The 15,514-nt window shown below is 35.7% G+C and overlaps 1 protein-coding gene across 2 annotated transcripts in view; it reads right to left on the reverse strand.

Annotated features, from left to right (window-relative positions):
* PEX3 (peroxisomal biogenesis factor 3) overlaps positions 1–15,514 on the reverse strand; it is a 42,061-nt gene that overhangs the window by 15,294 nt on the left and 11,253 nt on the right. Inside the window, exons 3-10 of one of the 2 annotated variants that reach the window (XM_017847616.1) lie at positions 14,456–14,537; positions 8,975–9,018; positions 7,306–7,430; positions 6,948–7,014; positions 6,786–6,840; positions 6,064–6,232; positions 3,805–3,875; positions 3,249–3,528 (exon numbers count right to left, since the gene is read on the reverse strand). In XM_017847616.1, coding sequence (XP_017703105.1) covers positions 3,459–3,528; positions 3,805–3,875; positions 6,064–6,232; positions 6,786–6,840; positions 6,948–7,014; positions 7,306–7,430; positions 8,975–9,018; positions 14,456–14,537 — 683 coding nt within the window. In that variant the 3' untranslated portion in view covers positions 3,249–3,458. Of the gene's footprint in view, positions 1–3,248; positions 3,529–3,804; positions 3,876–6,063; positions 6,233–6,785; positions 6,841–6,947; positions 7,015–7,305; positions 7,431–8,974; positions 9,019–14,455; positions 14,538–15,514 lie in introns of those variants that run through there. The other variant, XM_017847615.1, reaches the window with a different exon arrangement.

The raw sequence follows: 15,514 nt of genomic DNA on the forward strand, positions 1-15,514 counted from the left end.
TGAGGAGTAGAAAAATACTGAATATCAGAGGTCAGAAAAGTCAGGAAACTCCCTTTAATGCTAGAACAACAAGGTTATCTGGAAAGTCCCTAGCAGGGCAAACGGCCGTTTGTAGTTTGGTCAAAGGGCGGGAACCAATGAACAACGGACTAATGTTTAACTTTAAATGTCAGCCAATTGTAAACCTACAACTGTAAAAATCCCCAGTGACTCTGTAACTTGCTGTAACTTGTTTGTGTCTGACTATAAAAGACGGCTGAGCACTGAGCTCAGGGTCTCTCCCTAGGATCTGACGCCTGGCCGGAGAGATCCGAGTTCGAACTCGAAATAAAGCGATCCCTGCCGCTTGGCTTTGTCCTTGGACTCTGGTGGCTGCTTTTGGGTCATCGCGGGTCTGGGCATTGCACTGCATAAGCACTCAAAATGTTAATTTTATTCTTCTTATTGAATTGAATTCATTTAGGCCAATGAAAGAAATGAGAAATAGGTAAGCTTGCTTCCCATTTCACACACATAAAAATAGAAGTAAAGAGAACTTCTACACACTTGTCCCACCTATCTACCCACTTACATGCATCTGACCTATCCTCAGCCATCCCTACCTGACTCCTAAACTATTTTACTGTGTATTGAATCTCATTCCTTTCTCCTATTCGAAGTTCTTTGTTCTTAAAATTATCCTGCTTTCCTACATCAATTTCTCCCTCTCCTATCAATTCAGTAAATACTTATTGAGCATCTACTACATGCAAGGCACTGTTCTAAGAGCTGAACATACATTGGTGAACTAAACAGACAAAAATTAGTCATCTCATGGAGCTTAGTAGAAAGGTGTATATAAAAGTCAAAATCTCCTGGCTCCCATATTCCCCTTAAATGCTGTCTTATTTCTCGGAATCTCTCAAAAAGTAAAATGTTGAAACAGTTGTCTGTGCTTGGTCTCTGCTAAACTCTCATTCTTTTGAATTAGCTTATCTCCACCACTGCTCCTCTGAAACTTCTCAACAAGATCACTCAACAACTCCATCTAATGTTATTTCTCTGTCTTTATCTCCTTTGGCCTTTCAGGAGCATTAGACCCAATTAATCACAGTCTCCTTGAAACATTTCTTCAATTGTCTTCCAAAATACCTCATTATTTTGGTGTTTCTTTTCTTTCGCTGGCAGCTCCTGCTCAGTCTCCTTTGCTGGCTCTTCCCCCATCCCAAACTCTAAATGTTGGAGTGCTCTATGACTCAGTTGTCTTCTAGTCTCTATCTGTTCCTAGCCCCATTACTTTAAATACCATATGCAAAGTGATTACTCCCTGCTGGGAGCAAGCCCTCCCCCCGAAATCTGGCCATAAACTGGCCCCAAGACTGGCCATAAACAAAATCTCTGCAGCACTGTAACATGTTCATAACGGCCCTAACACCTGCGCTGGAAGGTTGTGGGTTTATGGGAATGACGGCAAGGAACACCTGGCACGCCCCGGGCGGAAAACCGCTTAAAGGCATTCTTAAGCCACAAAACAACAGCATGACCGATCTATGCCTTAAGGGCGTGTTCCTGCTGCAGTTAACTAGCCCAACCTATTCCTTTAATTTGGCCGATCCCTTCATTTCCCATAAGGGATACTTTTAGTTAATTTAATATCCATAGAAACAATGCTAATGACTGGTGTGCTCTTAATAAATATGTGGGTAAATCTCTGTTCAGGGCTCTCAGCTCTGAAGGCTGTGAGATCCCTGATTTCCCACTTCAGGCACCTCTATATTTCTGTGTGTGTGTCTTTAATTCCTCTAGCGCCACTGGGTTAGGGTCTCCCCGACCAAGCTGGTCTCAGCAACTCCCAATGTTGTATTTGTAAACTATCTCTTGAATTCCAGACTTGCATATTCAATTGCCAACAGGCATATAACCACTTGGATATGGTTAACACTGCCAAAATGTAAATGGCAACTCCTATTTCCTCAAATGCTCAGCCCCAACACCTAGGAGTCATCCTTGCCTCCTCTTTCATAACCCACACCAAATAATTCCACAAGTACTAGTGGTTCAATCTTAAAAATAAATCTATTATTTAGCCTCTTGTTATTGCCACCACTGCTACCATCCAGTCCAAACTACAACAGTTTCTTGATTAGAATCCTTCAACTCTTGAAACTTGTTCCCTCCTTCTATTCTTATCTCTTTGTAGTCAACTTACCATAGAGAAATGAGGTCTTTTGTAAACACAGATGATGTCATTGTGCTGCTTAAAATTCTCCAATGGCTTCCCATACATTAAGAACAAAAAACAAATTTCTTATCATGGATTACAAGGTTCAACATACTCTGGAGTTTCCATCTATGTCTCCAATCTCACTTCCCTATTGCTTTTCTCATTCACTGTGCTCCAGCCAACAATGGCCTCCTTGCTATTCCTTGAACAGGCCAAGCATTAGGATCACTGCAACTGTTCTTCTGCCTTGAACTGTATTCTTCTGGGTTATAAGGTTAACTTCCACAGTATATTCAGGTCTCTGCTCAAATGGCATCTCCTCAAAGAGGCCTTTTCTGACAAACCTAATACAAACAGCATCCCTGGTCACTCTCTAACCCCTTAACCTGCTTTGTGTTTCAGCAACAAAGTTATACATACTTGACATTATATCAAATTTATTAGTTTATTATTTTTCTCTCCCACTAACATACAAATTCCAATAGGGATGAAGACCTAGCATTTAGAATAGTACCTAATATACCACAGACAGCCAATACATAGTTAATGAATAATTCAATGAAATAAATGAATTAACTGAATGAACAAATTATTTGTATCTATGAAATGTAGAAATTTCAATCCAAACAAGCTCCTGAGGGTGGAGGACTAGGGCAATACATTTGCCTTTAACTGCTAGCATAGTTAAGTAATGGGAGTATAAATCATTGCCTGGGAGGCAGTTGCCAATGAAGTAAGAACAAATACCTGGGAAACACTGATGGCTTTTTTTGTTTTGTTTGAGACAGGATCTTACTCTGTTGCCCAGGCTTGGAACTCTCTGGCACAATCATGGCTCACCATAGCCTCAACCTGCCAGAGCTCAGGTGATCCTTCTACCTCAGCCTCCCGAGTTAACTGGGACCACAGGTGTGCACCACCATGCCTGGCTAATTTTTTTTCTTTGATCTACGATGGGGTTTCTGCCATCTTACCCAGGCTGGTCTTGAACTCCCAGGCCCAAGCAATCTACCCACCTCGGCCACCCAAAGTGCTGGGATTACAGGCATGAGTCACTGCACCAGGTTGGAAACACTGATATTTAAAGGAAAGACAGAGATAGAAAAATCTAAGAAATGATCTGAGACGTAGGAGAAAAATACAGATTATACTGTCATGAAAGTCATGTGAGCAAAGAATTTCAAGAAAGGCAGTGTCAAGTATCAGAGAAAGGTCAAGTAAGATGAACATTACAGATGCATTGTAATTCATTCATTTATACAATGATATGGCAAAAGATCACCGATGACCTTCTCCAGAGCTTCATGAAATGATGTGGTGGAAATCTGAATAAGAAAAAAGTAGACATTCCCATTGTAGAAAAACAAAAGACTGGAACTCGATAAATTCAGATAGTAGAGTTAGTAGCTGAGTTACCCTAAGAAATCCCTGCTTCCCTCCAGTTTGAGTAGGAAATCCTATCTAAAGGCTGGGGAACAGAGTCAAAAATTTAATTTTAATATCATATTATACTGACTATATTGTTCAAGAAAAACTAAAAAATGGTCTCAAGTACATTCAACTTACACGCATATTTTTCCTGTTACATGAAGTATACATACCTTTCCAACATGTCTCTAGTTTCATTGAGAAGTTTAATAGTGGTAATGTCTCGAGGAGAAAGTCCACAGGCCTATAGAATTAAAATGTCACACTTTAGGTTTTCAAACATTAGCATGGGGTTATGATGAAACTAAGCACATTTATAAAATAAAGAGTTCAGGAAATCTAAAAGTCTATGTTCTATCAACAATAAAAAAAGTTAGATCTCCCTTCCCCCCGAAAAAAACCTGTAATGGTTCATGTGCGCAAATAAGTAGAATTTAAGACATGAGTAAAAGTAAAATTACACTTAGTAAGATCTTTGTTTATCTGGCCCTTCTTGGATAGATTTCTAGTATAGTTAGACAAAGAAGAAATAGGTTTTGAGTTTGTAGAGGTCTGGGTTTGTTCTTTTTAATATTAAATTTCATTATTATTATTTTTTTGAGACAGGGTCTCACTGTCATCCAGGTTGGAGTCCAGTAGCATGATCATAGCTTAGGTAACCTTGAACTCCTGGGCTCCAGTGATCCTCCTGCCTCAGCTTCCTAAGTAGCAGTTAGGCTACAGGCACGGGCCACCATGCTAATTTTTCATTTATTTTTTGTAGCGGTAGGGTCTTGTTATGTTTCCCAGGCTGGTCTCGAACTCCTGGCCTCAAGCCCATCCTCTTTCCTTGGCCTCCCAAAGCATTTTCTTCTTTTTTTTTAAGAGACAGACTAGTGTTGCCCAGTCTGGAGTACAATGGTGCAACCAAAGCACACCACAGACTCGAACTCCTGAGCTTAGAAATTCCTCCCTCCTCAGCCTCCTGAGTAGCTGGGACTATAGCTGTGCACCACTATGCCCATCTGGCTGATTTTAAATTTTAATTTTAGAGACAGGATCTCACAGTGTTGCCCGGGCTGGTCCTGAACTCCTGGACTCAAGTGATCCTCCCCATCAACCTCCTATGTTTTTTTCTTTCATCAGTAAGAGATTTTATCAGGATATGTGTGTGTGTCTTTTTACATCAATCTAGTCTGAGACTCTATGTGTCCTTTCAATCTTAAATTTCAGGTTTTAATTCAGTTCAGTAAGATCTGGTCCATCATTTCTCTCTTCATCTGTTCTTTTGAATTGTTTTCTTTTTGGTCTTGTTTTGAATTTTGAAAACTGTAAATTACTTTAGAGTCCTAAAAAGATGTTTTAATACTCTTATTGCATCTCCTTGAGATTCTATTTTGTAAGCTGTCTCTTGTTTCATTAATTCTGTTCCATCTGTTCTGTTTGATCAGTTTAGTCTCTATCTTTCAAGTTACAGGGTTTCCTTAAATGGGATGCAACATTTTTTTTTTGGCCTACTCATGAATATAGGATCTCTCAGCACCTAAACAGGTTCATCTTTGGGGTCTCTGGGAATGGGAAATCCTGCAGGCAATGGGAAATCCTGCAGGCAATGTAAACAAGGCATTCTGTTCTAACAGGTCCTCTACGCTGAGGTATGGCATGGGGGCCTCTCTGTTCTAAGGCTTTTCCAGTTGTCAAGTAAGAGCTGTTCTCCCAATTAGAAAGAATGGGTGCAAACCAGTAGACAAATGAAAAACTACTAATTTAGGAAATGAGCCATATAACCTGCAATCTGGCATTTTTAGTATTCTTAATCAATGAATAACTCATATAACAACTATCCAGGACACACCAGTGTTTAGCAACACTATGGTTCATAATTTTTGGATTAGACCTTGTTGATTCTCAAGTGGATGACTATAACCTCCTCAGTCCATTTTGTACTTTCATCATTAACTTTTTTAAAAGCAAAGGTGATTGTGTTACTGGACTGGTTAAAATCTACCTTTCTTTGTCTATAAATTGGAGTTCAGACTCCTTATCTTGGCATACAAAGCTCTTTATAATCTTGCCCTGACCTTCAGCTCTATGTTCTGCTAGTTGATCTGATACAAAAACACGCTGTAGCCCACTAATTGAATTTGTATCTTCAGTTCCCCAAGTGTAATAAACATGCCTTACTCATTTTACATCCCCAGCATACATCACAGTATGTACTGTCACATACCTGATAATAAAAATGTACTGAATAGCTAAAATTGTTAAGTGCTTCTAACTAGAAATCGCTCATAATGGCTATTTGTTTTCTACGGGGTTTTACTTCAATTATTGAAATATACACCTTTCAATCACTTACCTTTCAAGAGACTCAGAAATCAAAATTTCAAGAGAGAGTAAAATTTTAGAAGTATAGAGTAACTGGTTTGGTTAAATGGTTATGACTTAAGCACCTGCACTGCTAATGGAGTTTCTTCATCTGGCATCATATAATGGCATAATAAAGATTTGGATCCATCTTTATTAATCCAAGAAGAAGACTTATGCTGCTCAACGAGATTTCTGATTTCTTTCAGTTTTTGCTCCAAGTCCAAAAGGGACAAAGAATGTTTAAGAGAAACACTAGAAACAGAGAAAAGGGAATTGGGATAAATCGAAACTATACAACACATCCTACATACACTCTTTTCTTAACAGGCTACTATCTAAAATCTTGTTTCTTCTGCTCACATCTGTACCTGCTGACTGGAATAGAATGGATTAAGAAATCAGCCACCAGTTAAGGGCCATTACTACAGAGCCAAGAAAAGTATTTCTCTGGATTTCATAAGAGAATTCCTACTGTAATTATAGATATTACTAGTATAAGTGGGAGGAAAAAGCCTCAGAGGCAGATTTTAAAGTAGGTCTTTTATCTCATGACCCAGATATTTCTGATTTGTATGAAATCAGTCAATTAACAATGAAATATTAAAACTTTCCCCTATGTATAAAAGGTTGATTCTGACAAAGAAAATGGATCCCATAATGCAATATCCCAGGATGGTATCTGATTAGATTACAAAGAGTTTCACAAATTATCATTTGTCAAGTCACTGGCTTCACTAGAACAATTCTAATTTTCTTTCATTCATCAGAATCAGGAAGTCAGAAAAGTCAAAGAAAAATGCCTTACCTTCCTAAAATCTTCTGCACAGCTTGTTTAATGACAGTGATCAATTCTGTCAGGCCTATTAAAGAAAAAACAAACCTAAAAGCCTTGCTTAGTTTAAAAATTCCTCAATAATACAAATAAATGAATTAAAATTAGTATAAAAGTCACAAATAAGAATCTTACCATCTCCAAGAAGGTGTTGAATACTTGATAAATATTGCTGTTGGACATCTGGGGGAGCAAGAATTGCCTGTACAAAACAAAAATACAGTTAAATTATCCAAGTTTTAAACTGGTAAGTAATGTTTTCAGTATAACTTTAGGTGAGATTTTCAAGATCTGAAGTGATAGAAAAAATAACTTTTTTTAACATACCAAAATTCTAGTTTCAAAGTATAAAAATTATTCATAATATTAACAGTTCATAATCACATGAAATATAAAAATATTTATTTCACAGAAATTGTTATCAGGATAAATAAGCTAAACTTTGAACCGCTTGAGGGAAAGGACAATGTCTGTTTAAGTCTATTAAACTTACGGTGCCATTTTTGCCAACTGCTGCATTATCCAGGTAAATATATCCACCAATTATGTTTAACTGGACCCGCAAAAGAACAACCAGCATACAAGTACTGTATACAGCCACGATACTTCTTGTGAAACCTTCATAGAGAAAAGAAAACCATTTGGTACTGTGATTAATACAAATGTGTAAAATCATGAACCATCCCTATGGTTATTTTTTCATAAGATGACTTTTAAAAATATATTTACAGTTGTTTCTAGTATAAAATATATCAATTCAAAATATTTCAGTCTCTCCTTACAAGTTGTTTAATAAAAATTAGGTATGATCCCTTAATGACCAATAAAATATATTAGGTGAAAGAGGTATATATTATTAGCTTAGAAAGGAAAACAAGGAAAAGTCTGGGAAGCACAAAGAATTGCAGCTTCAGAACTCTTAGTTGTCAGTGGAGCCATTTTCAAGTAACAGAAGAGGGCTGAGTGTGGAAGAACTCTAGCCTTCAATGGCAGCTTGAGGAGGATGAGCCTGTTTAAGGGTTTAAGGACTACAGGAAGGTACAGAAAGGCTGGGGAATCTTGGTAAGACAGGCTTCCCAGTAGCCTAGGACAAGGTGTTCAAAAAAGAGGAGAGAGTGAAGGTGTTGACTGCTGCCAAGAGTCCTAGCAGGAGGAAAATATCCAGTAGATTTGGCAACACAGAAGTTGTTACTGACGCTTGAGAGACCTGCTTGGGTGGAGACACAGGTTGTGGAAGCCAGGCTGTAGTACATCAAAGCATGAGTGGGAGTGAAGAAGAGAAGAAAGGGAATGTAGAAATCTTGGTCATAAGGATTGTAAGAAAGAATAGGCCGGGAACAGTGGCTCATGCCTGTAATCCCAGCACTTTGGGAGGCTGAGGCAGGTGGATCACAGGTCAAGAGATCGAGACCATCCTGGCCAACACGGTAAAACCCCGTCTCTACTAAAAATGCAAAAATTAGCGGGGCATGGTGGCGCACACCTGTAGTCCCAGCTACTCAGGGGGCTGAGGCAGGAGAATTGCCTGAACTTGGGAGGCAGAGGTTGCAATGAGCCAAGATTGTACCACTGCACTTCAGTCTGGCTATAGAGCAAGACTCCGTCTCAAAAAAAAAAAAAAAAAAAAAAAAAAAAAGTATAAAAGTTGAAAGGAAATATAGGGAACTAGAGAGGTTTAATTTGTTTTCAAATAGGCAAGGCTTAAGCATCATTCTGTTGACAAGGATTAGCTGAATGGAAGGAAAAACAGGAATAACAGTTCTAAGACAAGCAGATATATGGGCCCTGGTTTAGCTTTTTGTTTCAATTTTTTATCACTAACAAAAGTTTACAATAAATATCAAAGTAAATCTATGATCTGGATTGGAATAAAAACTTCCTTTAAAGTACATTAGAGATATCAGTACCTAATAAAGGCATATGTAGTCTAGGACAATTTTACCTACCATCATCATCATCATCATCATAACAATAGCACTACTACTAACAGTTACTGAATGCTTTCTATGTCCAGACATTGATCTACTTGCTTTACCTGTACTATATTATTTAACACTAATAACAATTCTAAAAGGCAGGTAAAGGAGAATCATCCTAATGGAATGCAAACATTTCCCTTTATATTTTAAGGATGTGCTGTAACACAGAATATGCAGGCTTACTTATTATCTTCAGATCCTCCCATATTTCTAGCTTGTTTGAAGGCCTAAAGGACAAAATAAAAAAAAAAAAAACGAAAATAATAATCTAGATAGTCTAATAGAAAACTCTGAATTTTATAGATCTATATTTATTTCAAAAAATTAAAAGCAACACAGCATTAACTGCAGAAAAGCAAACCCACGAAATACAGTAAAAAAAAAAAAAAATGTAATTCCAGTAATCAATAACAACCACTTTCACTGGTATATGTTCTTACAATCTTTTTCTCCTTGAGTGTTATGTATAGATATATTACAAAATCACATAGGAAAAGCAGAGGGAATGTTTCTTTCTTTCTCTAATTTGCTGTTTTAGAAATAATGAAGTAGGTCCTATAATCCTTCAAAGGTAAATATGAAGTGTTCTTTTGTTGTACGATCATAAACACATGAATTTACACATATCTTTCATGTGTATCAATCCACTGCAGTTATTATCTCTATCGATGTTCAAATTGCCCATCTTTCACTTCTGGAAGACTATTCACATTGGCTCCTGAATCCTTTTGATTTATATGATTTTTTATTAGTCTTTTACAGAATCCACAGTTTCTGACATGAAAACTTGTTCTGGGTTCATCTCGTTCAATTCTTGCTGCAGACTTGAAATCACCAATTTCACTGGGTCCTGTTTTCTCATAGCAGGAAATGGTAGAGACCAAAACTTTTGGTTAAGAATGTTCATTGCTACTGGGTAGGTCATTATTTCTAAGATTTTTCCAGTGAACTAAGCTAATAAATAAGTGTTTATTTATTTATTTATATGTGCATATAATCAAAAAGGTAATATACATCATGAATTCATACTGATATTTCTAAATTAGTCAAAATTTAGAAAATTAGTCAAAAGGTTTTTAGCTTAATCTCATTGATTTTGCATTTGTATTTCTTTTGGTCCACATTAAAAACAGGTGAAACCAACATAATCACTAATTTGCTTCATCCCTCACTCATTCACAACCGTCTCAGTGTAAAAGAGTTTAAGGTTTCTGTTTTTCCAATTCTTTGTGTGTGAAGACTATATGGCCTACTAAGGATATACAGTCAAATTTCTGTTTCAAAGTAATTTAGCACAGTTTCTGTCTTTGTAATTATACCACCAACTAGAATCATATATAGGTTAATTTGATTTATGGTACTATATAGTTTTGGACATTATTTTTTAAACACTGTAATTTTATAATATTAATATGATTCCCAAATCAAATTTATATAATATGGTGTATTCAAAAAAGTCTGTTCCTATCCCCCTTAATTTTCTCCCTTCTTCATAGGTGACTGTTTAAAAAATGCGTAAACTTTCCATTGTTTTGTTTTATATAAGCAAATACGTATATATACATTTATATCTGCCCCCTTAGATAAGTGAAACACATTATACACATTTTTCTTTACCTTTTAAAAAATATAGCAATATATCTTGTGGAGATCATTCCACAGTACTACAGTAGTCCCTTCTTATCAACTTGGGGGATACGTTCCAAGACCCTCAGTAGATGCCTGAAACTGAAGATAGTACCAACCCCCTACATATACTATGTTTTATCCTATACATATGTACCTATGATAAAGTTTAATTTATAAACTAGGCACAGTAAAAAATTAACAACAATAACTCACAATAAAATAGCACAACCGTAATATGCCAGCATAATTACTCTGGCACTCTGGGGCCATTATTAACTAAAACAAGGATTCCTTAAACACAAGCACTGTGATACCTCAACATCCAATCTGATGGCCAAGATGGATACTAAGTGACTAATAGGTAGATAGCATCTACAGCATGGATCTGCTGGACAAAGGGAGATTTCATCATGTTATTCACAATGGCACACAACTGAAAGCTTAGAAATTATTTATTTCTGGAATTTTCTATTTAATATTTTTAGACCATGGTTGACCATGGCTAACTGAAACCTTGGAAAGTCAAACCTTGGATAAAGTGGATGGGACTATTGTATAAAAATGGTAGCCATTTTCCTCTTCTAACCAAAGGATAGTACACCATATGTGGAGGTAGTTTAGAGCTTTTCAAACCACTAGTGGAATGATCAGTGCTTTTTTTTCCTTTTCCTTTACAATCTGTCACAGACCAGTGCTTTTGCTAAATACAATAAAAATAAATTACTAGAAAACATGAAATAAAAAAACCATAGATATAAAAAATACAAGTCCATATTCTTATTATTTTCAGACCTAAATTTGCATTCCAAGAAGAAATTGAGTTACTATTACAATTGTAAGGATACTACTAGCTTCTTGTCTTTCTTTGCCAATGAGCAGACTGTTTCAGTTACCTCTTTCCTAGATGGCACAGGTTAAGAAAATGTGTTGAGTAACTCATGCAAGACACTGCTTCAACCTTAATCTAATCTAGTGTTCAAGACTCATGGCAGAATGTCATATGTATTCTGATTAAACTGGGAATCAACCACAATTCAAAGGTGAGGTATTTAATGTATCATAAGTAACTCGTATCTCTTTTGAATGTTCCCTCAGAAAATTTCTAAGTACTTCTTATAAAATTCTAAATGAAAAAAGATAAGAAAACAGTGATTCCGAAAATTTCAATATAGAAAGTGCTTAGTAGTGAGCCATGATTGTGCCACCGTACTTCAGCTTGGGCAACAGAGTAAGACTCTGTCTAAAAAAAAACCCAAAACCAAACGAACAAAAAACTGTATTTTATTTGGGATGATTTTGGTGGGAGAAGACAGTTATAGTTACCCAGGACATTTCTTCATGTTTACACTCAACATTATTAGACCTTAAAAGTAGATTTTTAAATACTGACACTAACTTTTTAAAAAAAACTCCAAAATCTACATAAAAGATTCCAAATCTATGCAGAAGAACAGAGAAAAGTGCTTTCAACGCAAATATTCCTTTCAAATGATTTGTCTGATGGAAATCAACTGCAAGTTAAATACAACCAGACTCTTTAATGTCACTAAAATATTCATAATAATTCTTAAACTTTAGGCCTTCATGTAGAAATAAAAAAAAAAAGAGAGAGAGAATTACACGAATCCTTTCAAAGTGTTCTACTTCTCTTATGATAGAGGATGTTTACGATTTTTTTTTTTTTGCATTGAAACTTCATTGCCAATTATCAGTCTTTAACAAGCGTGCTAAATATCAAAAACAGTGATAACTGTTCATTTGCTATTGTGAAGTTGGCAGAATAAGACTATCAAATCATCTACTTTCTGATTAGTTATTATGAAAAATAGTTTAAAGAAAAAAAAAAAACTTGCTCAACAGGTTTATATGAGACCAGAGTCTCATATAAAACTAATATAAAAGCAGTCAAAAGATTGGAGGCCTTATTTAATCACACTTTGTAAGGGATCAACCCCTTATTTATGCAAATATTTTTCAAATGGATATTACCCTTCTCCCCCCACCAAATTACAAATAGTAATTTCAAATCAAAAGAAAGCCAAGAAAAAGTAACATTGAGATATTTAAAGAGGAAACTGTGAATGAGGACAACTGTGGCCCATCTTAAATTCTCCAGAATTTAAGAAATTCTCCTGCTGTGTACTGATAAAGAAAAAGAGAATTACATCTTTTCTTTAAAGCTGTCCAGGATTATCCATCAAAATTAATCCCTTGGTTTTTTTGATACTCCTATATTTTCCCTTTACTTTTTGTCATTGCACTAAGTATGTCTGGAATTATGATAATTTATTTAGTCTACTTCCTCCTTTGGATGAAAAGGTCTTAAAGAGACTTTATCTTAATATTAAATCCCCTTTTAAAACACATGGAACATAGGGCCTTGCAGGAAACAGATTCACCATGAAGGAAGAATGCCATCATGATCATTTTATCTGTATTATGTTGCTTTTATAAAAATGCTATTCACTTATTTAATTTGCCTTGCCTTCTCATCATGACAAAATGTAAGGAAATTAAAATCTACTTCTTTTCAATTCCTACCTATGTACATACAAACATAATCATTTATTTGATCAAGAGCAATCTGCTTATATGTTTCTTCATAAAACTGTATGAACTAATTTATAAGCTAAACCTTGTATCTGTAAGAAGGAAGGAAGGTCTGTCTACCTCTAAGAATGAAGAAATTTAAAATGGAAAACCCCTCATCACTAGCATTCTGTTTTAATAGGATACAAGAAATTTCAAGTACACAAATCCATTGTTATTTTGGAAAGTATTCTCTGAATATAGTAAGTGTTTTAAAGAAAATTCCCCACTTGTTATGTAGCCTGTCTGAGCACTCAATTCCTATTGCAAAATGAATAATAGTAACTGCCTCACAGGGCTATTGTGTAAATTAAGTGGGAGCATATACAAAAGGTACCTAGCACCAGGGCTAGCACAGTGGGACAGTTTAGAAATAGAACTACTATTCCCCTGGTTATTTAGAGGGTGATTAAAGGCAAGTGATTACTTTAGGAAGGCTATAATGATTAACATTTATTTAGTGAAACCATTTCCCTGCCCACCCTTCCATCATTGTCATTAAAATAAGAACACATTTCCTGCTGGAAGTCTTCTCAAACTAATACAGTATCATACTGAATTACAATAACCCAACACATGCAACATGCAGTATACAAGGTTACACATGCGAAAGTGCTTTTGGAAACAGCAAACTGCCATGGCAATGTCAATTATTAGTATTTATGTTCACGTTATGTTTGTATTTCATTTTGCTAGTAATTTAAAATATAAGTCCTGTATACCTTATTTAAAATGTATGTTCACGGCCGGGTGCGGTGGCTCAAGCCTGTAATCCCAGCACTTTGGGAGGCCAAGACGGGCGGATCATGAGGTCAGGAGATCGAGACCATCGTGGCTAACACGATGAAACCCCGTCTCTACTAAAAAATATACAAAAAACTAGCCGGGCGAGGTGGCAGGCGCCTGTAGTCCCAGCTACTCGGGAGGCTGAGGCAGGAGAATGGCGTAAACCCGGGAGGCAGAGCTGGCAGTGAGCTGAGATCAGGCCACTGCACTCCAGCCTGGGCGACAGAGCGAGACTCCGTCTCAAAAAAAAAAAAAAAAAAAAAATCATTAAAATGTATGTTCACATGCTTTATTACACTGTAAGCTCTTTCAGAAGCACGATATTTAACATAACTTTGTTAGCTTCACAGCATCTGGTTCAGGAACACATTTCACAAGCACTCCAATAATCAAATTCATGAACAATTTCGAAGTGCTATAAGGTCTATTTATATGAAAAACAATACATACAAATATCATTGCCTTGAATGCTTTGTGCAAAAAAGTAGAGCACAGACAAAATTAAATACGGATTAATGATATAGTTAATATTTTTCTTACTGAGCCTATATAAGCTTTAATAAGACAGAAAAATAACAAATATATTTGAAAAGGGTATCAGTTCATTCTATAAACTTTAAGTGCAGTGCATAAACAGAAAATGCTATAACTTGCATTTACCTGTTTTTTAGAAGAGCTGTGAGACTCTCGGAATTCAGTTGCTGCATTAAGGCCTCTCTCAGTGTTGGAAGCATGGACAGTACTGTAATACAAAAAATAAAATAAAAAAGGTCACAAGTGATATGACTGCCCTCACTAAGAAATACACATTGTTTTAGGCTATATGATAGGCCTAGCAACTAGAAAGAGTCAGAAGGGAAAGTCAGGGCTAGACAATTCAAATTATTATTATTATTATAAAAATATCCTAACAAATCATTTATCTGCTAATGTAATTTAACAAAATTATATAAACATTACGATCACAGCAACACAAACACGTACACACAGAAGAAAGAATAGAAATAATTATTCTCAGATTTTAACAGTGACCTGGTCCTTTGAGCTATGGATTATGAACAATTCCTTTTTTTCTTTTCTATACTCTTCAAATTTTTTACAATGTGTTTACTTCTGATATAATGACAATAATCAAAGACATTTTATATTCAGCTATACTTTTGCTTCATTTTTTATTTCTAATTTTAGAAAAAGTTTATTTATTAAATAATACAAAGCAATAAACATTTATTATAACCTAGACAAAAGCACACGGGGTTAGGAACTAACAGTTGCTGAGTTTCAGTTTGTCAGTGGGTATTATTTGTTACTGTTTATTGTAAATGTTTACTGTTTGTAACACTACAAATTAATAAACATTTATTATAACATAGATAAAAGTACACTAGGTTAGAAACTAAGAGTTCCTGAGTTTTAGTTTTAGTTTTGTCAGTGGCTGCTGTTTATTGTTTGTTACTCCCAGGAATAACGTGAAGATGAAATGAGACTAGCAATCTATGGGAAAAAAACTTCATGTGATTTTTAGGAGTTTATTTGTGGCTCTACATGTGGAATAAGAAATGTAGGAGAATAAGAATCTGTCATGGGATCAGAGAAAAAAAAGAAATGGAGAAATACACACATAAAAATGTAAAATGAGTTTCTAAATCCTAAATAAGTAATGATAACAAAATGAAAAAATATGAAGACCACCACATTCCTTCCTTTTTTTTTGAGACA

Source organism: Rhinopithecus bieti, unplaced genomic scaffold (assembly GCF_001698545.2).
Source record: "Rhinopithecus bieti isolate Rb0 unplaced genomic scaffold, ASM169854v2 scaffold_29254, whole genome shotgun sequence".
Taxonomy (NCBI): domain Eukaryota; kingdom Metazoa; phylum Chordata; class Mammalia; order Primates; family Cercopithecidae; genus Rhinopithecus; species Rhinopithecus bieti.